This window comes from Entelurus aequoreus, linkage group LG14 (genome assembly GCF_033978785.1).
Source record: "Entelurus aequoreus isolate RoL-2023_Sb linkage group LG14, RoL_Eaeq_v1.1, whole genome shotgun sequence".
NCBI classification, from domain to species: Eukaryota; Metazoa; Chordata; class Actinopteri; order Syngnathiformes; family Syngnathidae; genus Entelurus; species Entelurus aequoreus.
Window position 1 is genome coordinate 23,658,915 of NC_084744.1, and position 27,105 is coordinate 23,686,019.

A 27,105-nucleotide genomic window follows, 5' to 3' on the forward strand; every position below is an offset into this window, starting at 1 on the left:
AACACTTGTTCGTTCTGTGATAGCGAAACAAAATAAACAGTTTATTTTATGTATGCAAAGTACGACTTGTCCAGGGTGTACCCCGCCTTCCGCCCGATTGTAGCTGAGATAGGCTCCAGCACCCCCCGCAACCTCAAAGGGAATAAGCGGTAGGAAATGGATGGATGGATGGTATGCAAAGTAAATCTCTATGGGATGATGTACAATATTGGCTTTTGCCTGACACTCCAAACTTTGGTTAATATTGATATTGTTATGGGGATGTTAAAAAAGAAAAAAAAAACACAACAATTGGGATTTTTTTTAATCCACAAATGTAAGTTTGTAAAAACAAAAACATCCTTCCACAAACAATTGAGCCATTTTCTCTCACTTTTATATTGCATAAAGGTCTGGGTACATACATATAAAACAATCGCAACACAATCATCATATTACAAAAGAGAGTAATAAAGATAATTAACAAAATTGATTATAGGACCCAACAAATGATTAATAAAATCCCACATTTTAAAATTGTATAAAAGACAACTGTTCAAATGATGTATAAAGTAAATAATAATATGCTTCCTGAAGTGGTCCAGAAGATGTTTCAGATGTGAACCAGGACATATGTATACCATATAAAGGTGCTAATCTATGGGATCATTAAAGGCCTACTGAAATGAATTTTTTTTATTTAAACGGGGATAGCAGATCTATTCTATGTGTCATACTTGATCATTTCGCGATATTGCCATATTTTTGCTGAAAGGATTTAGTATAGAACAACGACGATAAAGATTGCAACTTTTGGTATCTGATAAAAAAAAGGCTTGCCCCTACCGGAAGTAGCGTGACGTAGTCAGTTGAACATATACGCAAAGTTCCCTATTGTTTACAATGATGGCCGCATGAAGTGAGAGAGATTCGGACCGAGAAAGCGACAATTTCCCCATTAATTTGAGCGAGGATGAAAGATTTGTGGATGAGTAAAGTGCAAGTGAAGGACTAGTGGGGAGTTGAAGCTATTCAGATAGGGAAGATGCTGTGAGAGCCGGGGGTGACCTGATATTCAGCTGGGAATGACTACAACAGTAAATAAACACAAGACATATATATACTCTATTAGCCACAACACAACCAGGCTTATATTTAATATGCCACAAATTAATCCTGCATAAAAACACCTGTGTGTTTGTTACGCTAGCTCCTAGCTCCTCTGCTAGCTCCTAGCTCCATAGAACACGCCAATACAATTCAAACACCTGATCAACACACACAATCACTCAGCCCAAAAGACCGTTCACCTAACCCAAGGTTCATAAAGCTTATATATTTTTAAAAAGTTACGTACGTGACGCGCACATACGGTCAAGCTGTCAAATGTTTAGCAGCCAAGGCTGCATACTCACGGTACCTGGTATTCAGCTGGGAATGACTACAACAGTAAATAAACACAAGACATATATATACTCTATTATCCAAAACACAACCAGGCTTATATTTAATATGCCACAAATTAATCCTGCATAAAAACACCTGCGTGTTTGTTACGCTAGCTCCTAGCTCCTCTGCTAGCTCCTAGCTCCATAGAACACACCAATACAATTCAAACACCTGATCAACACACACAATCACTCAGCCCAAAAGACCGTTCACCTAACCCAAGGTTCATAAAGCTTATATATTTTTAAAAAGTTACGTACATACGCAAAAAAAAGTTGCGCACATACGGTCAAGCGATCAAATGTTTAGAAGCCAAAGCTGCATACTCACAGTAGCACGTCTGCGTCTTTGTCATCCAAATCAAAGTAATCCTGGTAAGAGTCTGTGTTGTCCCAGTTCTCTACAGGCGTCTGTGTATCGAAGTCAAAAGTCCTCCTGGTTAGAGTCTCTGTTATCCGAGTTCTTCCATCTTGACTGCATCTTTCGGGAATGTGAACAAAGAAGCGCCGGCTGTGTACTGTTGTTGCTGACTACGTTCGAAAAATACGTCCATTTCGCACCGACAACTTTCTTCTTTGCTTGCTCAGCTTCCTTCTCCATAATGCAATGAACATGATTGCAACAGATTCACGAACACAGATGTCCAGAATACTGTGGAATTATGAAATGAAAACAGAGCTTTTTCGTATTGGCTTCAATGTGGAAGGCATACCCGTGTTCGCCGGTCTACGTCACGCGCATACGTCATCCTCAGAGGCGTTTTGAACCGGAAGTTTAGCGGCAAATTTAAAATGTCACTTTATAAGTTAACCCGGCCGTATTGGCATGTGTTATAATGTTAAGATTTCATCATTGATATATAAACTATCAGACTGCGTGGTCGGTAGTAGTGGGTTTCAGTAGGCCTTTAACAATTAGAAATAAAAATGGTCACACTTCAATATTTCAAACACCTATAAAAACACTATTATGAATAAGTCTAATATTGTATTATGAATATACAAAACCCAAAAGCAGTGAAGTTGTCACGTTGTGTAAACGTTAAATAAAAAGAGAATACAATGATTTGCAAATCCTTTTCAATTTATATTCAATTTAATAGACTGCAAAGACAAGATATTTAATGTTCGAACTGAGAAACGTATACCTTTTTAGCAAATAATTATTAACTAGAATTCAATGGCAGCAACACATTGCAAAAAAGTTGTCATAGGGGCATGTGCACCACTGTGTTACATGGCCTTTCCTTTTAACAACACTCCGTAAACGTTTGGGAACTGAGGAGACACATTTTTTAAGCTTTTCAGGTGGAATTCTTTCCCATTCTTGCTTGATGTACAGCTTAAGTTGTTCAACAGTCCGGGGGTCTCCCTTGTGCTATTTTAGGTATCATAACGCACCACACATTTTCAATAGGAGACAGGTCTGGACTACAGGCAGGCCAGTCTGGTACCCATACTCTTTTACTACGAAGCCACGCTGTTGTAACGCGTGTAGAATGTGGCTTGGCATTGTCTTGCTAAAATAAGCAGGGGCGTCCATGGTAACATTGCTTGGATGGCAACATATGTTGCTCCAAAAGCTGTATGTACCTTTCAGCATTAATGGTGCCTTCACAGATTTGTAAGTTACCCATGTCTTGGGCACTAATACACCCCCATACCATCACACATGCTGGCTTTTGAACCTTGCGCCTATAACAATCCGGATGGTTATTTTCCTCTTTGGTCCGGAGGACAGAACGTCCACAGTTTCCAAAAACTATTTGAAATCTGGACTCGTCAGACCACAGAACACTTTTCCACTTTGCATCAGTTTATCTGAGAAGAGCTTGGGCCCTGCAAAGCCAGCAGCGTTTCTGGGTGTTGTTGATAAATGGCTTTCCACGTACTCGGATTTAAAAAACACTAATATAAAATATATATTCTATAAATGTAGAAGCATGTTAAAAAGATTGTTACACAAACAACAATGTCACACATGTTATATGTGCTGATGTTGTTAGAAAGTCAAAATTAAAGTTTTGACAGTTTATTTCAAATCCTGCAGTTTCATTTGCTGCTGCTGTTCTCACCAGCACACTTGTGTTTCTTACACTGGTACTTATAAGAGAATCTTTCACCACACACACTGCAACTCACCACTTTCTCTCCTAGGTGTGTTCTCATGTGTGTTCTAAGGGTTGATCGTTCACAAAAGCTTCTGTTGCAGATTGAACAGGAATGTGATTTTTCACCAGTGTGTGTTCTCGTGTGTTTTTTTAAATTTTGACTTTCTGTAAAACCTTTACCACAGACTAAACAGGAAAAAGGTTTTTCACCAGTGTGTGTTCTCATGTGTACTTTCAAATTGTTACTTTGTGCAAAACCTTTACTACAGATGGAACAGATAAAAGGTTTTTCACCGGTGTGTAAAATTGTGTGTTTTTTTAAACTCTGACTGTGTGTAAAACTTTTACCACATATTGAACAGGTAAAAAGTTTTTCTCCAGTGTGTATTGGCATATGTTCGTTTAACACATTTTGTTTTGTAAAACCTTTACCACAGACTGAACAGGAAAAAGGTTTTTCACCGGTGTGTGTTCTCATGTGCACTTTCAAATATTCCTTCCTTGTAAAAGATGAGCCACAGGTTGAACAGGAAAAGGGTTTTTCACCAGTGTGTGTTCTCATGTGTACTTTCAAATTTTGACTTTGTGCAAAACTTTTACTACAGAGTGAACAAGTAAAAGGTTTTTCTCCTGTGTGTGTTCTCATGTGTCTTTTCAAATGGTCACCTTGGACAAAACTTGAATTACACACAGAACACTTAAGAAGGTTTTCCCCAGTGTGTCTTTTCAGGTGTTCTTTCAAACCTTGACTTCGTACATACCTTGAATCACACAAAGAACACGAAAAAGTGTTTTCTCTTTTATGTGTTCTTTTGTGCTCTTTCATATTTTCCTTCCTTGTAAAAGATAAGCCACAGATTGAACAAGAAAAATTTTTTTCACCAGTGTGTGTTCTCATGTGTGCTTTCAGACGACAACGGTATTTGAAGGTTTTGTCACAGTGAGAACATTTCAAGTGAGTGTTGTCAGTGTGACATGTCTTATCATCTTTAGAGTCTTCATCATCAGTGTCAGGAGAGTGTGACGTTGTGTCCTCACTATCTGATAGTGGAGCTAAGAGCTTGTCTGCTTGTGATCCTCCACAGTGGTCTCCATCAGCTTCTGTTGTCATGTGTTGTGTTGAGCTGCTGCTTGGAGGCTCCGCCTCTCTCTTCTCCTCACTTTCACCTTTGACCTCATCATCTTCACTCTTCACAGGGACACCAGTCACTGGAAACTCCTCCAGTCCTTCAATATGATCTCCCTCCTGACTGATGCTGTGTTCCTCCTCTTCCTTTTTAATGTGGGTAGTCAGTGAGTCTTCCTCTTCCTTTTTACAGGGAAGGGTCTGTGTCAAAGAGGAAAAGGAGACGCCAGAGGGTCTCTGGCGCCTGGTCTTCCTCGTTGATGGATCCTCCTTCACCATCCTGAAGCTACACTCCTGTTTTTCAGGCAGAAGTTGTTCTTCACAGACGTCTGCAGGACACAAAATGACAAACATGCTTGAGAAATGTCCAGATTTGCTCAGTCACATGAGGCATTCAGTATGTTTACATGTACTTAAAATAAGTTATTATATGAATTTTCCTGAAAACAAACACACTGCTCTTTACAACATTATTCACAGGAAAAGAAGACCACTTTTTACGAGGGATTGGCAACAAGGCTTAAAATCTATATTGTGATAAATTCCCTTCCACTTAAAGGCCTACTGAAAGCCACTACTACCGACCACGCAGTCTGATAGTTTATATATCAATGATGAAATGTTAACATTGCAACACATGCCAATACGGCCGGGTTAACTTATAAAGTGCAATTTTAAATTTCCTGTGAAACTTCCGGTTGAAAACGTCAATGTATGATGACGTTTGCGTGTGACGTCAATGGTTGAACCGGAAGTATTCGGGCACATTGTATCTCAATACAAAAAGCTCTGTTTTCAACGCAAAATTCCACAGTATTGTGGACATCTGTGTTGATGAATCTTTTGCAATTTGTTTAATTAACAATGAAGACTGCAAAGAAGAAAGCTGTAGGTGGGATCGGTGTATTAGCGGCTGGCTGCAGCAACACAACCAGGAGGACTTTGAGGATAGCAGACGCGCTATCCGACGCTAGCCGCCGACCGCATCGATGATCGTGGTGAAGTCCTTCGTTGCGCTGTCGATCGCTGGAACGCAGGTGAGCACGGGTGTTGATGAGCAGATGAGGGCTGGCGTAGGTGGAGAGATAATGTTTTTATCATAGCTCTGACAAGGTCCCGTAGCTAAGTTAGCTTCAATGGCGTCGTTAGCAACAGCATTGCTAGGCTTCGACAGGCGGCACAGCATTAACCGTGTGGTTACAGGTCCAGTGTTTGGTTCGGTGTCTCCTGATAGTAGTATTGTTGATCTGCTGTCTATCCTTCCAGTCAGGGGCTTATTTCTTTTGTTTCTATCTGCATTTAAGCACAATGCTATCACGTTAGCTCCGTAGCTAAAGTGTTTCACCGATGTATTGTCGTGGAGATAAAAGTCACTGTGAATGTCCATTTCGCGTTCTCGACTCTCATTTTCAAGAGGATATAGTATCCGAGGTGGTTTAAAATACAAATCTGTGATCCACAATAGAAAAAGGAGAGAGTGTGGAATCCAATGAGCCAGCTTGTACCTAAGTTACGGTCAGAGCGAAAAAAGATACGTCCTGCACTGCACTCTAGTCCTTCACTATTACGTTCCTCATCCACAAATCTTTCATCCTTGCTCAAATTAATGGGGTAATCGTCGCTTTCTCGGTCCGAATCGCTCTCGCTGCTGGTGTAAACAATGGGGAAATGTGAGGAGCCCTTCAACCTGCGACGTCACGCTACTTCCGGTACAGGCAAGGCTTTTTTTATCAGCGACCAAAAGTTGCAAACTTTTTCGTCGATGTTCTCTACTAAATCCTTTCAGCAAAAATATGGCAATATCGCGAAATGATCAAGTATGACACATAGAATGGATCTGCTATCCCCGTTTAAATAAAAAAAATGTCATTTCAGTAGGCCTTTAAGTGCAGCTGGGATAGACTCAATCGCCCCCTGTGACTTTAATGTCAGTTACTGATGTATAAACTTGGAGAAAAGATCAGGTTGTCTACAGTGTAAATCTGTGTTCTGTATTGTTGTCTCTGCTATGACGCCATCTTGTGGTCGAGTTCGCTCACTGCGAGTGCTGTGGGTTGAAAGTGTATTTCGTTTTGCTTCGTGGTTTCATTCATCTCGCCAAGCAACGTTTGTAAGTGTAACCGGGGATGTCCACAGGATGTGGAACGGCGGCCCCACGGCGACAGACCAGTTTTGTTTTCAAGTCAATGTGTCAGTTTCCACCGCCTGGCTTCTATATTTAGTGGTCGACACAACAAGGCGGTTCAATTGAGCTAAAATCTGCTCATTTGGGACAGGAAGTCATGCATAAACACAGAATAAATTATCCAGTTTACTTTCAAAGTAGAATATTCGATGTAAGGCGGATGGTATTCTACACTTTGAAAAGTCATAATGGACATGAAGTCCTAATTTCACCTCCTTGACACAAATGGACGAAAACATGCTGATTCTAAAATGCCCAAAATCAAAGAATCATAACAGGCATATCCCTGGCAGCTATATGGGGGCCTGTACTTCAGCATTGTATTAAAATGACTAGTTCCATCTCCAACATTAAAGTGAGTGTCGCTAACACAAATGCACAAAGGAAAATGTGTGGAGGAGAATTGCGAGTAGTCGAAACAAAGATTGTGAATGAGTGACAAGAGGCTCACTTTGTTCATGTAAGTCTACTGTCAAATAAACATGCTCAGGTGCTGAGAGCGATGCACGGAGTGAGACCTCTTAGTCCAATTTAGGGGTGGGCGATATATCAATATACTCGATATATCGCGGGTTTGTCTCTGTGCGATTTAGAAAATTACTATATCGTGATATTGGAGTATATGTTCTCACACAGTCGCTTTTAGCTGCGGGCATTACACTTCATGCGTTTCCCACTCTTTCTTGTCCCTCCTTCTCACAGAGACATAAAACAAGCGCACCTTCTTACATACGTCACATACTGTCGCACGTGCAACGTCACACGCCCTCCCCGAGCAGAGAGGTAGCGACATGGGTAACGTTAGCTGTGATGCTAACGGTGCATTGCGAGTGGTAATACGAGAGAAAGAAGGTGCGAATCTGGTAACAAATTAAGGAAGAATTATTTCCCAAGAAAAACAGCAGGGAGTCCATCGTCTGGCGGTGGTTTGGCTTCAAGCGGGAATATGTTGAACAATTATGCGGCAAAAGCGTTGCTCCAAAAAGTAGCAGCACTGCTAATTTGTAGCATCATTTGAAAAGTCACCCGCTAGAGGGAAGAGTGCTTAAAACTCTGCATGTCAACATCTCCGGCCGGTGCCACACCCACAAAATGCCCAAGCAACCATTTCCAGATCAACACCGTATGAAAAAAATAGTCAACAACAGAAGGAGATAACGTCCGCAGGAACCTACCACATAGTGAAGGACATACACTATTTGATTTCCTATTATGCCGGTGCCACACCCACAAAATGCCGAAGCAACCATTTCCACATCAACACCGTATGACATATACTATTTGATATGCAGCTAATTTTTATTTGACACTTGTTGAAATATCTTGTGTGACATCATGCACAAAAGTGCACTTTATTTGTTTTAAACTATTGTAGTGGCGTTCTGTACAAAAAGTGCACTTTAATTTAGTGTTGTTTTGATAAGTCATCTTAGTGACATCATGCACAAAAGTGCACTAATAGCTTGTTTTAAAATGTCTCTGACAATCTTGCACTTTCTGTTTTGGAAATGACATGAATGTTTGTGCCACTGCTTAATAACTGTTTAATAAATACACTTTTGCTAAATTGACTTAGTTGTGATTTCCCTCTCTGCATGAAAGTTTAAACGTAGCATATATTAATGCAGTATGAACAATAATGTTTTAATGTAGACACATAGAATCATCATACTGCTGTGATTATATGCATCAAGTGTTCATTCAAGGCTAAGGCAAAATATCGCGATATTCATCGTGTATCGTGACATGGCCCAAAAATATCAAGATATTAATAAAAAGGCCATATCGCCCAGCCCTAGTCCATTTTAAAATCCAGAGACCAAGAAGGAAACACATGGACATAGCAATTTATTGATGACAGCAATAATTAAGTTATTAGGTTTATTTTTATGTACCTTAAAATCCTTTCATTTTCTCAAAAATCGACAGTGCGCCTTATAACCCGGTGCGCCTAATGTACGGAATAATACTGGTTGTGCTTACCGACCTTGAAGCAATTTATTTGGTACATGGTTTAATGATAAGTGTGACCAGTAGATGGTAGTCACACATAAAAGATATGTGGAGACTGCGATATGACGCCAGTAAATAACACCAAAACTTTAAATGCTCCATTGAAAATAAAGAACATTACACTTGGCACTCAAAAATCTGTCAAAATGTTTTAGTACGACTTTGAAGCCGCACCGCTTGATGGATTGTCGGCCCATTACGGCTACCGTAGTCAGAGATACAAGTATTACTATGGTGTGTGTATTAGGACCGCAACATGGCACCCATTAGCAGACATTATCTGGCGTTTTGTTTCACAATATTATGCAAAAACAACTTGTCTTACCTTCTGGTACCTGCTGATGTGTATTTGAGATCTGCATAAGTCCTGAAAATTTGTACAAGTCCGCCACTGTAGTCTGTGGTGATTCCATAGTCTATCTAAGCTTCTTCTTTTTCTCTATCTTCTTGTTATGGGACATTCATCCTCTGCTGTTGCCATTTCTAATATTAAGTAGTGTACAGTTCTTACTTATATCTGTCAGTAAACTCGCCATAAAAGCGCTAAAACATACCGGTGTAGTAAGTTTACATTATTCACCCAAGGAACTTTGGTTATAAGAGAGTTCCGGTCGGACAGTTTTTCACGGGACACATTTCCGGCGTTGTTGTTGCACTAGTGAGCCACGCATGAGGAGATGCTGCTCCGTTATTGATTGAAGTAAAGTCTGAATGTCATTAAAACAGTTAGCGCCATCTTTTGACACTTCTTCCACTCCCGTCCTTGCACGCTACAACAAAGATGACGGGGAGAACACTCTGTCGAAAGTGAGCCACGTAAATTAGACTGCTTACAAAACGGCACATCCTGAAACGACTGTCAGAAAGCGGCTTGAAGATGATCTGTAAAACATCATCTATGCAACATTTTGACCAAAGAACCACCATTACATGTTATGTAGACAACAAGGAAATATTTTACATTTAGAAAAAAATCATAATAACATGACTCCTTTCATGCGCCTTATAATACAATATATTATATGTTATATTATATATATATAATATAACACCTTTTGTATGAAAAAAGACCGCAATAAACCCGCTCATCGGCGGTGCGCCCTATGGTCCAAAAAATACGGTATATCGGTCCCGGCCTACAATTGCATGAATATTTGAATGCCTCTGGACATCGTATTTAATGCTTTTTAATACCATAAAGGCCTTAATTTAGGCAAAGTCCATTTAATGACTTTTAATGCTTTTTAATGACCCACAGAAACCCTTCTAAAGCTCTTAAATTTAAACAAATGTGGACCGATCGATACAAACATCAACAGTAACAATACCAAGTATAATATCATTAAAAGGTCAATACAGTGGTTTGATTGATATTTTGTATTATATATATTTTGTTGATAATGTTATTTACAAACTCAGTAAAAAAGGAAGACTTTAAGGGCATAAACCAAATGATTTAATTCAGAGCCATATTTAAATATTAAATTGATATTCTAAAACCACCATCCTGTGTTTTTGTCTGATTATGATTGCGAACAAAAATTGACTCATTCTATTATCATGAAAATTTCAAACATCAGTATCCGCATTTGTATGACCGATACTGCCCCTGCACTTGTAGTATCAGCCAAAACTAAAATATCAAACAACAAAACAAGTGATTATTACATTTTAACAAAACAGAAGAATAAGTGATTATATTTATATTTACGATTTCTACTGGATTTTGATATAATTTAATACATTTTAAGGCCGACGTGGCTCGGTTGGTAGCAACTCAACAGTTCCAAGTTCGAGCCTAGTGACTGCCGTTGTGTCCTTGGGCGAGGTACTTTACCCACCTACTCCCACTGCCACCCACACTGGTTTAAATGTAACTTACATAATGGGTTTCACTAAGGCTGGGCGATATATCGCTGGTTTGTGTCTGTGCGATATAGAAAATGACTATATCTTGATATTCAAGTATACGTTCTCACGCAGTTGCTTTTAGCTGCGGGCATTACACTGCAGGCGTTTCTCACTATTTTTTTGTCTCTGCTTCTTACAGAGACATAAAACAAGCGCACCTTCTTACATACGTCACATACTGTCACGCGTGCAACGTCACACGTTACACGCCACCGCCGAGCAGAGAGGTAGCGGCATGGGTAACGTTAGCTGTAACAAGTAGTACAAGCGTAGCGGTGCGAGTGACAATACGAGAGAGAGAAGGTGCGAAACTGATCGCAAATGGAGGAAGAACAATTAATGCCCCAAAAAAACAGCACGGTGTCCATCGTCTGGCGGTGGTTTGGCTTCAAGCGGGAAGATATTCAGCAGACAACAGTAATATGCAAAGTCTGCGACAAAAGCGTTGTTACAAAAGGTAGCAGCACTACTAATTTATTATTTCATTTAAAAAGTCACCCGATAGAGAATGAAGAGTGCTTGAAACTCCGCACGTTAACATCTCCGGTCGGTGCCACACCCAAAAAAATGCCGAAACAACCTGCACTGACACAATTGAGCCTGACGTCTTCCATTTACAGATCAACACCATATGAAAAACATAGTCACAAACAGAAGGAGATAACGTCCGCAGTAACTTATTACATAGCAGGCATGTGATTTGACCACAATGAAAAAGACTGAAAAAATTTCCGGGGGTCTGGGGGACGAAGGCCCTGGGGGGGCAACGCCCCCCGAAGCTCCTGGGTTTTCACCAATTTAAAATGCTAAAATTAACAAAGACATCACCATTTGAAGAAAATATTTTAGTGTTAAAAGACATGAAAACATCATTAATAGAACATACAAAACCCAATTATCCTAATGAATCCCTGTATATGGTTCAGTCCCAACAGTATTTAGTCACTAATATTTACATCTTGTGTTCATTTCACATCCACAGGTGTCACATTGATCAGTGTTATTATCTACAGTTTATTTACAGTATTACCACATTACTTCAGTTCACTTCACATATTAGATTTCTCGGAGAGCCCAGCCCTAACATGAGCTTTCCTTACAGATTTATTTAACAAAATACCAAATGTAAACATTTCATTCTTTTCGCCAAAATAGGATATCAATTTATGAAAATAATTAAACAGGTTTAGTATTGTTTACTCATATTTGAAAATAGGAAATAATAATAATGTGAGGACACTGACATATTGCATGAAACAAGTGTGAAAATATTTACCTTCAAGATTGTTACACCACTGACAATAGTTTCAAGAGACTACATAAGAACTTAATATTACAAAATAGTATTATATGCAAATTTATTTCAAATAAATTGTTAACTGGAATCAATAATGCAACTCTTTGAATTTCTGTAATTTCATAATATATTTTCACGTGGTTTTTTATTTTTAGAAAAACCCATTTATATTTCGCAAAGCAATAATTGGTTAATATTTAAAACAAACATGCGTATTTCGCAAGCAAATATTTTTTAGCTTACCTCATTATTAACAACCCTGTCTGCAACTGAAGTGGGTTGTTTGGGTCGATCTTTCCTCTCGATGTCTACGGCAGTTGTCGATGTAAACAAAGGATGAAGTCCGTAAGGTTTGCTCACTTTCGGTTGACATCCAAAAGTACCAGCTAGTGAAAAGTTTGTTTTCCTTGCTTCAAGTTGTTTCATATGTTTTTGGCGTTTCGCATGTACTTCCAAAGCCTTGAAACCTTGTGATCCATAGTCAATATTATCATGACACCACGTGCACAAAACCTTTCCGGGACGATCGATTTTCCGAATAAAATCACCGAACAAAGTCGTAACTTCCTTCTTACCAACAGTATCAGTGATTTCCCTTTCCATCCAGTCCCATCGAAACTTATTTTTGACATGTTTATCAATTTCTTTTATTCGTAAAGCGTCCTTTCTCTCGAGAACCAACATCGTTTACATATGGAAAACGGCGGTAATAAGCATTATGAATGATGACGTTATTAACGTCATCATTCATAACAGATGTTCTGATTGGTCACAAGGAACATATCGACCAATCAACTACGGCGTAATATAAACTACGTCTTGAATCTTGATTTAGGGTCGGAAAAAAAACCGGAAAAACGGGAGATAATTTTTTTCCCCCCGAGATTAAAAAAGACGGAATTCCGATTTTAGACGGAATAATCACATGCCTGCATAGCGAAGGACATGGCCCCAGTTAGTGTGGTTGAAAAGCCCGGATTTAGAAAGCTCATCAACCCACTTGACCCAAGATTTAATCTGCCTAGTCGCAAATATTTTGCAAAGAAAGCTCTACCTGAGTTGTACATTAAGGTGAGAGAAGAGCTGGCGAACCAGCTTACAAATGTGATGCACTTCTCCACAACTGCTGACATATGGAGCAGCCGAACGTGTGAGCCATACCTCAGTTTGACGGTTCACTACATCGACAATTGGGAGTTGAAAATCAAGTGCCTTCAGACGAGCTTTCTTCCCCAGGACCACACAGGCGGGATCATCGCACAAGGCCTGCAAGATGCTCTGATGTCATGGAACTTAAGTGAAGCTCAACAGGTGTGCATCACCACGGATAATGGAGCTAACATTGTCAAAGCTGTGAGCCTCAACCAGTGGACACGTCTACAGTGTATTGGCCATTGCCTGCATCTTGCAATTGGTGAGTTTCCCCCTGTGACAGTAATCATCTTTCAGCATTGTTATAACACCCTACTGGTCATAACGCAGAACTGTTTTATTTATGCAACTAAAGTGTGTGTGTGTGTGTGTGTGTGTGTGTTTGTATTTTAAAAAAGTGCATAACTGTGCATCTTAGCTTAGGCATCCAAGAGTTTTTATATAAATTATCTGACAAGTTAATTTCTTTTTCTGCATTAGTGTCAGTAGACTGCGTTTCATATTGCATTTATTATATTTTGAAACTTATATTTTATGTAAGCATCTTCACTTTTACCCACTACTGTATAAAAATAATTACCAAAATTAGTGGATTTCTTCACAATTTCTGAAACATTATAAATGTTTGTTTTTCATTCTCAGGGAGAAGCATGAAGGACACCCGCATTGAACCTGCTGTTGCTGTGTGCAAGAAGGCAGTAAGCGGCTTCTCGTTCAGTTGGAAGAGGAGGAGAGACCTGGCCACCGCACAGCAAGAGCTGACTCTCCTTGCACACCAGCTAATCAGTGAGTCTCCTACAAGGTGGGGATCCCGAGAGAAGATGATTGAGCGGGTGCTGGAGCAGGAACAAGCGATTTCTCAATTCTTAGCCGCAGACAAGAAAACCCGGCATCTCGTTCTCACCTTGGAGACCTGCAAGTCCTTGAGTCAGTGCACAAGGCTCTCAAACCCCGCCTGGAATTCACTGATGCTCTATCAGGTGAGAGTTACATCACAGTGTCCTATGTCAAGCCTGAGCTCCATCTCTTCAAGTCCAGCCTCTTGGCATATCAGGAGGATGACACTCCACTGACCCAGTATATCAAAGCCTCCATCCTGGATTATCTGGGCGAGAAGTTTTCCGATCCTTTCACTAACGCCCTGCTGGACATGGCAGGCTTAGTGGATCCCAGGTTCAAGACAACATACTGAACAGAAGGAAAGGTGGAGGACATCAAGAGCAGAGCCTTAGTTGAGATGGAGGCTATACTGTCCGAGTCTGACCAGGGCACAGCTGAGTTGGCTGCTTCCCACCCTCAAGATGCATCAACAGCATCACAGCCAACAGAGCCACTAAGTAAGAAAACCCTTTGAAGCTTCTTTAAAACAGCAGCAACCTCATCCTCCAGCACACTATCACAGAGAGAGCGTATTGAAAAAGAGTTGTCTGCCTACTTACAGTCTGTTAAAGGCCTACTGAAATGATTTGTATTTATTTAAACGGGGATAGCAGATCCATTCTACGTGTCATACTTGATCATTTCGCGATATTGCCATATTTTTGCTGAAAGGATTTAGTAGAGAACATCAACGATAAAGTTCGCAACTTTTGGTCGCTGATAAAAAAAGCCTTGCCTGTACCGGAAGTAGCGTGACGTCGCAGGTTGAAGGGCTCCTCACATTTCCCCATTGTTTACACCAGCAGCGAGAGCGATTCGGACCGAGAAAGCGACGATTACCCCATTAATTTGAGCGAGGATGAAAGATTTGTGGATGAGGTACGTGAGAGTGAAGGACTAGAGTGCAGTGCAGGACGTATCTTATTTCGCTCTGACCGTAACTTAGGTAAAAGGGCTCATTGGATTCCACACTTTCTCCTTTTTGTATCGTGGATCACGGATTTGTATTTTAAACCACCTCGGATACTATATCCTCTTGAAAATGAGAGTCGAGAACGCGAAATGGACATTCACAGTGACTTTTATCTCCACGACAATACATCGGTGAAGCACTTTAGCTACGGAGTTAACATGATAGCATCGTGCTTAAATGCAGATAGAAACAAAAGAAATAAGCCCCTGACTGGAAGGATAGACAGAAGATCAACAATACTACTATCAGGAGACACCGAACCAAACACTGGACCTGTAACTACACGGTTAATGCTGTGCCGCCTGTTGAAGCCTAGCAATGCTGTTGCTAACAAAGCCATTGAAGCTAACTTAGCTACGGGACCTCGTCAGAGCTATGATAAAAACATTAGCGCTCCACCTACGCCAGCCCTCATCTGCTCATCAACACCCGTGCTCACCTGCGTTCCAGCGATCGACGGCGTGACGAAGGACTTCACCCGATCATCGATGCGGTCGGCGGCTAGCGTCGGATAGCGCGTCTGCTATCCACGTCAAAGTCCTCCTGGTTGTGTTGCTGCAGCCAGCCGCTAATACACCGATCCCACCTACAACTTTCTTCTTTGCTGTCTCCATTGTTCATTAAACAAATTGCAAAAGATTCACCAACACAGATGTCCAGAATACTGTGGAATTTTGCGATGAAAACAGAGCTGTTTGTATTGAGATACAATGTGTCCCAATACTTCCGTTTCAACCGTCGACGTCACGCGCAAACGTCATCATATATAGATGTTTTCAACCGGAAGTTTCGCGGGAACTTTAAAATTGCACTTTATAAGTTAACCCGGCCGTATTGGCATGTGTTGCAATGTTAAGATTTCATCATTGATATATAAACTATCAGACTGCGTGGTCGGTAGTAGTGGCTTTCAGTAGGCCTTTAATGTTGACAGTGAAGCAAATCCCCTGCAGTGGTGGAACTACCATGAGGAAATGTTCCCAAACCTAATAAATGTGGCAAAAAAGTATCTGTGTGTGCCTGCCACCAGTTCCCCATCGGAAAGGGTGTTTAGTACCAGTGGGAAAATAGTTACATGCCACCGAACATCTCTCAAACCAGACACCGTTGATAGGCTTGTGTTTCTGGCACAAAACCTCTGAACAACCTGGTACTACTCAATGGTTGTTTTCACAAGCACAACACACCATGCACAAAATGCAACTATATATTTATTTAACTTCTTATTTGTGCCATACAGAAGAAACTAAGACTAAAGCTGTGAACTTTTCCATAAGTAACCTCATTGACATTTTGTTGCCATTGTTTTATGTTCAGGCATTGTGGCCATACAAATAGGGTCCTCTATTTGAAATATCTTGTGACATCATGCACAAAAGTGCACGTTATTTGTTAGAAAATATTGTAGTGGCGTTCTGTTCAAATAGTGCACTTTAATTTAGTGTTGTTTATAAATGTCATCTTAGTGACATCATGCACAAAAGTGCACTAATTATTTTTAAAATGTTTCTGACAATCTTGCACTTTGCTTTGAAATTACATAAATGTTTGTGCTAGTGTTTAATAAATGCAGTTTGGGTAAATTGACTTAGTTGTGATTTCCCTCTCTGCATGAAAGTTTAAAAAGAGCATATATTAATGCAGTATGAACAATAATGTTTTAATGTAGACACATGAAATCATCATAATGGTGTGATTATATGCATCAATTGTTCATTCAAGGCTAAGGCAAAATATCGAGATATATATTGTGTATCGTGACATGGCCTAAAAATATTGGGATATTAATAAAAGCCCATATCGCCCAGCCCTAGGTTTCACTATGTAAAGCGCTCTGAGTCACTAGAGAAAAGCGCTAAATAAACATACTTCACTTCACATAAAAAGGAACCTCACTTTTTTATATTTTGCCTATCAAGAACACACATTTTTTTCTTTTTTATGCATTATAAATAGTAAATAAACGCGATCAATAGTCTGCTTACAATAGAGGCTATTAGAGTCAATATATTCTGCCTACAAAGAACTTAAAAAACATCCAACACCTCCTCCATTAATGTTTTATGTACATGCAGTAGGTATATATTGGTAGGTTGGTAATGCATGGCATCCTGCCAGCTGCTATGCTGACAGTTATTTTAGTACCTGTCATTAAAGCCAAGCCTGGTAAGGTAGGGACTATGGACAATTATCGACCTATCGCCCAAGCCAGCATGCTATCTAAAGTGCTGGAAAGTGTGATAATATACAGAGTTGGGGATCTTATTTGCACCGCAGACAACCAATTTGGCTTTAAGAGCAAGTACAGCACTGACTTGTGTATTAATGCTTTAAAATAAGCAGTAGGAAAATACAGAGTGCAGGAGGCTATACAATGTTGGTAGGGTTTATTGATGCATCTAAAGCATTTGACAGAGTCAACCATCTCAAACTCGTCACCATTCTGAAGCATAGGGGTGTTCTGGGTATATTCTGGCATATTGGTACGACAGGCAGACAATGCAGGTAAAATGGGGGGAGTAGTTTATCCTCTCCCTTTAGAGTTGGCAATGGGGTACGGCAGGGTTGGCTTCTACCACCAGGCCTATTTAGCCTGTATATGGATGACCTGTCAAGGCAGTGGGAGAATGCAGACCAGGGTGCATCATGGGGAACACCTTAATCAACCACTTTATGTACGCTGATGATTTGGCCATTATATCTCCCAGTAGTGCAGGGTTCCACCAGCTTCTTAACATATGCTCAGACTATGGAGTCAAGTTTGACAAAGTTTATGGTAATAATATGTAAGACCAAGGAGGATCAACATCTTATCATCATCAATGACAAGATGGAGGAAGATGCAGACATGCTTAGACTGCTGTATGTCCAAGCCAATATGCTGGTGAGCAAATGTCATTACTGCTCTGATGAAGCGAAGGTGTACTTGTTTAGAGCTTACTGCACCCCTATGTACACAGCATCCCTCTGGGTGAGGTTCAAGAAAGAGAGTTTGCACACACTCCAGGTTGCCTATAATGACTGTCTCAGAATACTGCTCAGAGAGCCCAGGGGTAGTAGTGCCAGCAAGCTTTTTTGTGATTTAGGGATAAACACCTTCCACGCCACCCTGAGAAAACTGATGTCTAAGTTTATATGTAGACTGCAGGGGCCCGAGAATGGGTTTATTATACAGATTACCAATCCAAGGTGTAGTTCTGTTAGGTACCAATCCTATATATGGAACACTGGTATCTGTGCCTCACAATACGAAGGTCCTGGGTTCGGTCCTGGGCTCGGGATCTTTCTGTGTGGAGTTTGCATGTTCTCCCCGTGACGGCGTGGGTTCCCTCCGAGTACTCCGGCTTCCTCCCACGTCCAAAGACATGCACCTGGGGATAGGTTGATTGACAACACTAAATGGGCCCTAGTGTGTGAATATGAGTTTAAATGTTATCGGCCTATCTGTGTTGGCCCTGTGATGAGGTGGTGACCAGAATGCAGCTGAGATAGGCTCCAGCACCCCCCGCGACCCCAAAAGGGACAAGCGGTAGAAAATGGATGGATGTTATCTTTGCCTTTTACTGAATGTGTAGAAGCATTTTCAAGTATATTTTTATTGCTGCTTAAATTTATTTATTATATGTTTTTTTTAACAGAATATGCACAAGCATCGATTTAAGTTTATTCTGCAAATGGACTGTGTTAGGTAACTAATTTTTACGGGTAGTTAAACTCGACAGTGGAGGTAGTAAGCAGACTTAACACCTTTTCCACCAGCAGAGCCACAACTCTAGTCAACAAGCTGTCCCACCACTCTGGTCGCTTTGGTGTAGAACACATTAAAGCCTTTTACAGAAAGCTAGGAGTATCCAACAACGATTTCAAATTAGAAATAGTCTCAGCTGACGAGGTGCTTAAAAAATTGAGCACGCTATACCCAAACAAGGCCACCGGCCTTGACAATATCCCCTCCAGATTCCTCAGGGACTCTGCCACCACCATTGCCCCGATCATCCCACACATAATGAACCTCTCAATTACACAAGGCCAAGTACCAAAAGATTTTAAGATAGCAAGAGTAACTCCCCTCTTTAAAAAGGAAGCAAATTAGAAACGGGCAACTACCGACCTGTTTCTATTCTCAGTTCCATCTCGAAAGTAATGGAAAAAATAGTTTATGAACAGGTCGATAGTTACCTTGCCACTAATAAACTCATGTACAAATTACAATCCGGCTTCAGAACTAACCACTCCACTGACACATGCCTTCTCTATCTGACCGACCACATCAAACATGAGGTGGACGTGGGCAAATACTGCGGCATGGTCATGCTGGACCCTCAGAAGGCCTTTGACACCGTTAACCACGCTATACTGTTGGATAAGCTCAGAGCAATCGGATTTGATAAAACCTCATCGAGCTGGATGCAATCTTACTTGGAGGGGAGGAAACAGGTGGTAGAGGTAAACGGCACCGTGTCCCCCCCCCTCTCAGTAAGCTGTGGAGTCCCCCAAGGCAGTAAATTAGGGCCTTTACTGTTCCTAATATACATAAACGACATGTCATCAGCATGCGACTATGAATTGTTCTTGTTTGCGGATGAATCTGCCGTGCTGGTATCAGACAGGGACAAGTCACAGGTGGAGAAAATCCTCAGTGCTGAACTCTGTAGAATTTGCACCTGGCTCGCTGACAACAAGCTATCTATACACTTGGGTAAACCGGAATCCATCCTATTTGGGTCCCACTTAAGAAAGTCAGTGACTTCACAATAAAAGTGGGGGACATTGTTATTACCAGGAAAGATGAGGTCACCTACCTAGGTTCCATTCTAGAGGCTAATCTTTCCTGTGATAAAATGGCAACCAACGAACGAGATTTTTCTATAGAATCTCCTCTCTGGTCAACAAAAGCACCATGAAGATTCTAGCGGGAACTCTCATTCAACCCTTTTTTGATTACGCATGCACCTCCTGGTACCCTAGCACCTCCAAAACCCTCAAATCTAGACTCCAAACATCTCAGAACAAGCTAGTCAGATTACTTCTAGACCTCCACCCCAGATCACACTATTTCCAATGTGGAAATATTGTCAAAGTGCTTTGAGTTTCTTAAAAAAAAGGTAGAAAAGCGCTATACAAGTACAACCCATTTACCATTTACACCTCACTCCTACCCACTTCTCCAAAGTGGGCTGGCTCAGGGTGGAGGACAGAGTAAAACAACTTGCACTGAGCCTAGTCTATAAAATCCGCTACACCTCCCTGATACAGAAGTATATGTCAAACTACTTCCTTAAAGGCCTACTGAAATGAATTTTTTTTATTTAAACGGGGATAGCAGATCTATTCTATGTGTCATACTTGATCATTTCGCGATATTGCCATATTTTTGCTGAAAGGATTTAGTATAGAACAACGACGATAAAGATTGCAACTTTTGGTATCTGATAAAAAAAAGGCTTGCCCCTACCGGAAGTAGCGTGACGTAGTCAGTTGAACATATACGCAAAGTTCCCTATTGTTTACAATGATGGCCGCATGAAGTGAGAGAGATTCGGACCGAGAAAGCGACAATTTCCCCATTAATTTGAGCGAGGATGAAAGATTTGTGGATGAGTAAAGTGCAAGTGAAGGACTAGTGGGGAGTTGAAGCTATTCAGATAGGGAAGATGCTGTGAGAGCCGGGGGTGACCTGATATTCAGCTGGGAATGACTACAACAGTAAATAAACACAAGACATATATATACTCTATTAGCCACAACACAACCAGGCTTATATTTAATATGCCACAAATTAATCCTGCATAAAAACACCTGCGTGTTTGTTATGCTAGCTCCTAGCTCCTCTGCTAGCTCCTAGCTCCATAGAACACGCCAATACAATTCAAACACTTGATCAACACACACAATCACTCAGCCCAAAAGACCGTTCACCTAACCCAAGGTTCATAAAGCTTATATATTTTTAAAAAGTTACGTACGTGACGCGCACGTACGGTACGGTAAGTGTTATGCTAGCTCCTAGCTCCTATGCTAGCATCTAGCTCCATAGAACACGCCAATACAATTCAAACACCTGATCAACACACACAATCACTCAGCCCAAAAGACCGTTCACCTAACCCAAGGTTCATAAAGCTTATATATTTTAAAAAAGTTACGTACATACGCAAAAAAAGTTGCGCACATACGGTCAAGCGATCAAATGTTTAGAAGCCAAAGCTGCATACTCACAGTAGCACGTCTGCGTCTTTGTCATCCAAATCAAAGTAATCCTGGTAAGAGTCTGTGTTGTCCCAGTTCTCTACAGGCGTCTGTGTATCGAAGTCAAAAGTCCTCCTGGTTAGAGTCTCTGTTATCCGAGTTCTTCCATCTTGACTGCATCTTTCGGGAATGTAAACAAAGAAGCGCCGGCTGTGTACTGTTGTGGCTGACTACGTTCGAAAAATACGTCCATTTCGCACCGACAACTTTCTTCTTTGCTTGTTCAGCTTCCTTCTCCATAATGCAATGAACATGATTGAAACAGATTCACGAACACAGATGTCCAGAATACTGTGGAATTATGAAATGAAAACAGAGCTTTTTCGTATTGGCTTCAATGTGGAAGGCATACCCGTGTTCCCCGGTCTACGTCACGCGCATACGTCATCCTCAGAGGCGTTTCGAACCGGAAGTTTAGCGGCAAATTTAAAATGTCACTTTATAAGTTAACCCGGCCGTATTGGCATGTGTTATAATGTTAAGATTTCATCATTGATATATAAACTATCAGACTGCGTGGTCGGTAGTAGTGGGTTTCAGTAGGCCTTTAATGACCGCCATAACCACAACACCAGGGGGAGCTCCACTAACCACGTTAAACCCAGATTCCGATCTAACAAAGATCTTAACTCATTCTCTTTCTATGCCACATCAATATGGAATGCACTTCCAACAGGTGTAAAAGAAAGTGGAACTCTATCCTCCTTCAAAACCGTACTAAAAGAACACCTCCAGGCAGCTACAACCCTAAACTAACACCCTCCCTTCCCGGATTGTAAATAATCAAATGTAAATAATCAAATGTAGATACTTATTTTCATGCTTTCTGATCGCTCTCTCTCTATGTCCACTACTTGCTGTACATATCCTACCAAGTCAGTCCTACACTGTTTCAATGTCCATTTCTCTGATGATGCAATTGTTGATGACATCCCACACCCCGGATTGTAAATAATGCAAATAATTCAATGTACATACTCTGATGATTATCTTTTGTGATGACTGTATTATGATGATAGTATATGTCTGTATCATGAATCAATTTAAGTGGACCCCGACTTAAACAAGTTGAAAAACTTATTCGGGTGTTACCATTTAGTGGTCAATTGTACGGAATATGTACTTCACTGTGCAATCTACTAATATAATATAATAAAAGTCTCAATCAAGGTGCAAGATGGCTGCGCTTCAGAGCAGCGGCTTCGTGCGAGCGCTCCTGGAAGTGTGGACCGATTTGGCAAAAATACCCCTCAATTCAGTCAATTTCATGGCTGGCTCACAGCGTGTTCACTCCGTGATCACTTACGACCGACTTACGATTCTGGATGTGGAGAGATCGGGCCATTTTGGGCTGATAGATGCGTGTACGATGGACCTGCTCGCTAGCTTGGGAATTCTTCGCGAGCTACATCCAGCAGTGGCCTTTGAAGCAGCGGCGTCGACTTCCAGCGGAGACGGTCAGCGAAAGAGACGTAAGCGATGCGCTCGGAAGCAGAAGCGGGGGTGTCGGGCGGGGCTAACAACAAAGCTAAATGCTTTGTTGTTAGCGGGGCTAACGAAAAAGCTAAATGCTAATCCACAAAGAAGCGCTAATAAGGAGTCTGTTAAGCTAGAACTAGCCAGCGCCAGGCTGGATAATCCCTGCACACATAGCAATTCTTCTAGAATAATATACAACTCACATAATGTTTTTTCTGCGTCAGAGGTGGACATGCATTTTACTGAGATGGCAAACAATCTAAAAATTCCTGTCATATCAATTCCTAGATATGGTCGAAATTATTTAAAGTGCACTATGCATAATAAACGTAACATTATTAATATTGCTACTACGGATACTTTCAACAAAAACTCCTCAAAACAGCCCACTACCTATAATATGGGCTTTTTAAACATAAGGTCATTGTCTTCCAAAACGTTATTAGTTAATGAAGTCATCAGAGACAACAATCTTGATGTCGTTGGTTTAGCCGAGACCTGGCTCAAACCAGACGAATTGTTTGCGCTGGGTGAGGCGTCTCCTCCTGGCTATGCGGGAACGCATATTGCCCGCCCCATTAAAAGGGGTGGGGGTGTTGCACTAATATACAACAAAAACTTTAGCCTTACCTCGGACCTAAATAATAAATATAACTCGTTTGAGGTGCTCACTATGAGGTTTGTCACACCGCTGCCTCTCCACCTGGCTGTCATCTACCGCCCCCCTGGGCCCTATTCGGACTTTATCAATGAATTTTCAGAGTTCGTTGCTGATCTAGTGACGCACGCCGACAATATAATCATAATGGGAGACTTTAACATCCATATGAATACCCCATCGGACCCTCCATGCGTGGCGCTCCAGACTATAATTGATAGCTGTGGTCTTACACAAATAATAAATGAACCCACGCATCGCAACGGTAATACGATAGATCTAGTGCTTGTCAGGGGTGTCACCACCTCTAAAGTTACGATACTCCCGTACACTAAAGTAATGTCCGATCATTACCTTATAAAATTCGAAGTTCTGACTCATTGTCAACAAACTAATAATAATAATAATAACTACTATAGCAGCCGCAACATTAATACTGCCACAACGACGACTCTTACTGACCTACTGCCTTCAGTAATGGCATCATTCCCAAATTATGTGGGCTCTATTGATAACCTCACTAACAACTTTAACGACGCCCTGCGCGACACCATTGATATTGTAGCACCGCTAAAGCTAAAAAGGGCCCCTAAAAGGCGTACCCCATGGTTTACAGAAGAAACTAAAGCCCAGAAATTATCATGTAGAAAGCTGGAACGCAAATGGCGTGCGACTAAACTTGAGGTTTTCCATCAAGCATGGAGTGATAGTTTAATAACTTATAAACGCATGCTTACCTCAGCTAAAGCTAAATATTACTCAAATCTCATCCACCTCAACAAAAATGATCCTAAATTTTTGTTTAGTACAATAGCATCGCTAACCCAACAAGGGACTCCTCCCAGTAGCTCCACCCACTCAGCAGATGACTTTATGAATTTCTTTAATAAGAAAATTGAACTCATCAGAAAAGAGATTAAAGACAATGCATCCCAGCCACAACTGGGTTCTATTAACACAAATATGACTGTATATACGACGGACATTGCCCTCCAAAATAGTTTCTCTCTCTTTGATGAAATAACATTGGAGGAATTGTTAAAATGTGTAAATGGGACAAAACAAACAACATGTTTACTTGACCCAATTCCTGGGAAACTTATCAAGGAGCTTTTTGTTTTATTAGGTCCATCAGTGTTAAATATTATAAACCTATCACTTTCCTCTGGTACTGTTCCTCTAGCATTCAAAAAAGCGGTTATTCATCCTCTACTCAAAAGACCTAACCTCGATCCTGACCTCATGGTGAACTACCGGCCGGTGTCCCACCTACCGTTTATCTCGAAAATTCTCGAAAAAATTGTCGCACAGCAGCTAAATGAACACTTAGTGACTAACAATCTCTGTGAACCTTTTCAATCCGGTTTCAGGGCAAATCACTCTACGGAGACAGCCCTCGCAAAAATGACTAATGATCTATTGCTGACGATGGATTCTGATGCTTCATCTATGTTGCTGCTTCTTGATCTTAGCGCCGCTTTCGATACTGTTGATCATAATATTTTATTAGAGCGTATCAAAACGCGTATTGGGATGTCAGACTTAGCCTTGTCTTGGTTTAACTCTTATCTTACTGACAGGATGCAGTGTGTCTCCCATAACAATGTGACCTCGGACTATGTTAAGGTAACGTGCGGAGTTCCCCAGGGTTCAGTTCTTGGCCCTGCACTCTTTAGTATTTACATGCTGCCGCTAGGTGACATCATACGCAAATACGGTGTTAGCTTTCACTGTTATGCTGATGACACCCAACTCTACATGCCCCTAAAGCTGACCAACACGCCGGATTGTAGTCAGCTGGAGGCGTGTCTTAATGAAATTAAACAATGGATGTCCGCTAACTTTTTGCAACTCAACGCTAAGAAAACGGAAATGCTGATTATCGGTCCTGCTCAACACCAACATCTATTTAATAATACCACCTTAACATTTGACAACCAAACAATTAAACAAGGCGACTCGGTAAAGAATCTGGGTATTATCTTCGACCCAACTCTCTCGTTTGAGTCACACATTAAGAGTGTTACTAAAACGGCCTTCTTTCATCTCCGTAATATCGCTAAAATTCGTTCCATTTTGTCCACAAGCGACGCTGAGATCATTATCCATGCGTTCGTTACATCTCGTCTCGATTACTGTAACGTATTATTTTCGGGCCTCCCTATGTCTAGCATTAAAAGATTACAGATGGTACAAAATGCGGCTGCTAGACTTTTGACAAAAACAAGAAAGTTTGATCATATTACGCCTATACTGGCTCACTTGCACTGGCTTCCTGTGCACCTAAGATGCGACTTTAAGGTTTTACTACTTACGTATAAAATACTACACGGTCAAGCTCCTGCCTATCTTGACGATTGTATTGTACCATATGTCCCGGCAAGAAATCTGCGTTCAAAGAACTCCGGCTTATTAGTGATTCCCAGAGCCCAAAAAAAGTCTGCGGGCTATAGAGCGTTTTCTATTCGGGCTCCAATACTATGGAATGCCCTCCCGGTAAAAGTTAGAGATGCTACCTCAGTAGAAGCATTTAAGTCTCATCTTAAAACTCATTTGTATACTCTAGCCTTTAAATAGACTCCCTTTTTAGACCAGTTGATCTGCCGTTTCTTTTCTTTTCTTTTCTACTCTGCTCCGGGGTGGACCGCTAGCCTGTCCATCAGATGGGGACATCTCTACGCTGCTGACCCGTCTCCACTCGGGATGGTTCCCGCTGGCCCCACCATGGACTGGACTTTCGCTGATGTGTTGGACTTTCACAATATTATGTCAGACCCACTCGACACCGAGGATGTCGTTGTGGCTTGTACAGCCCTTTGAGACATTTGTGATTTAGGGCTATATAAATAAACATTGATTGATTGATTGATTGAATCAATCAAACAGAAAAACGAGAACCACGCGGTTGCAAGTACCAGACGTAAATATGTACATCATCCTCACAAGACAACCCAACTTCTTATACACAATATATTTCAGAATAGTGTTAATAATCAAGTATAAAGTTAGTAAACATGTGAGAGTAAGAAGTAAACAAACCTGGTCTGTGTAACACAACTTGATGTTGTCGCTCGTTCGCCTTTTTTGTTGGACAAAGTTCCTCCTCGTACTTTGCTATCGTTCTTTCGCACATTTTCACACAATCACAACACTTTACACTCACGTTAGTTCCCTACTTAGCGATGTTTAAATAATTTCCGCGTCTCTTTGTTAGCAGCTAACAAGCTAAGCTAACTAGCAAGCTAAGCTAGCTGCAAGCTACCTTAAATGAAGCTAGCAAACAGGAGAAGTGTCAAAGTGCGCTCGGACTAATGTATTCACATACAAACAATTATTAACCGTGTGTACTCTATTAAACAACATATATGTAATAATACAGAAATATAATGCCCGCGTTTAGGCCTTCTCCGTCAGACGCCATCTTGCTTTAACACCCGATCGGTCCACGCATGCGCGTACCCTACGTCACTTCCGTCAACTTGTTTTGCCACAGTTACTTACCATGGTTCTTTTGTGTCATCTGTATTTCAATAACAATGTCATAATAAACCATTAACTACAAAACAAACGTTATTTAAAATACAGTATTTATTATGAAACCTCACAGATCTGTACACAAACCTGCAAGATGTGTTCAGCAGCCTT

The 27,105-nt window shown here is 40.9% G+C and overlaps 2 protein-coding genes across 3 annotated transcripts in view; one reads left to right on the forward strand and one right to left on the reverse strand.

Moving 5' to 3' along the window:
• LOC133664542 (gastrula zinc finger protein XlCGF57.1-like) overlaps positions 1-27,105 on the forward strand; it is a 234,817-nt gene that overhangs the window by 77,260 nt on the left and 130,452 nt on the right. The window lies entirely within an intron of this gene.
• On the reverse strand, positions 2,001-26,928 carry LOC133664539 (gastrula zinc finger protein XlCGF57.1-like). Its single transcript, XM_062069246.1, has 2 exons — positions 26,500-26,928; positions 2,001-4,993 (listed from the first exon to the last, which is right to left on the reverse strand). The coding sequence occupies exons 1-2, from the start codon at positions 26,591-26,593 to the stop codon at positions 3,480-3,482; spliced, it is 1,608 nt and encodes a 535-aa protein (XP_061925230.1). The 5' UTR covers positions 26,594-26,928; the 3' UTR covers positions 2,001-3,479.

Coding starts and splice junctions, on each gene's coding strand:
- LOC133664539 (XM_062069246.1), bottom strand. CDS start 26,593: ATGTGCGAAAGAACGATAGCAAAGTACGAGGAGGAACTTTGTCCAACA. Junction 4,994..26,499: donor AGTTGTGTTACACAGACCAG/GTTTGTTTACTT, acceptor TGTGTCCTGCAG/ACGTCTGTGAAGAACAACTT.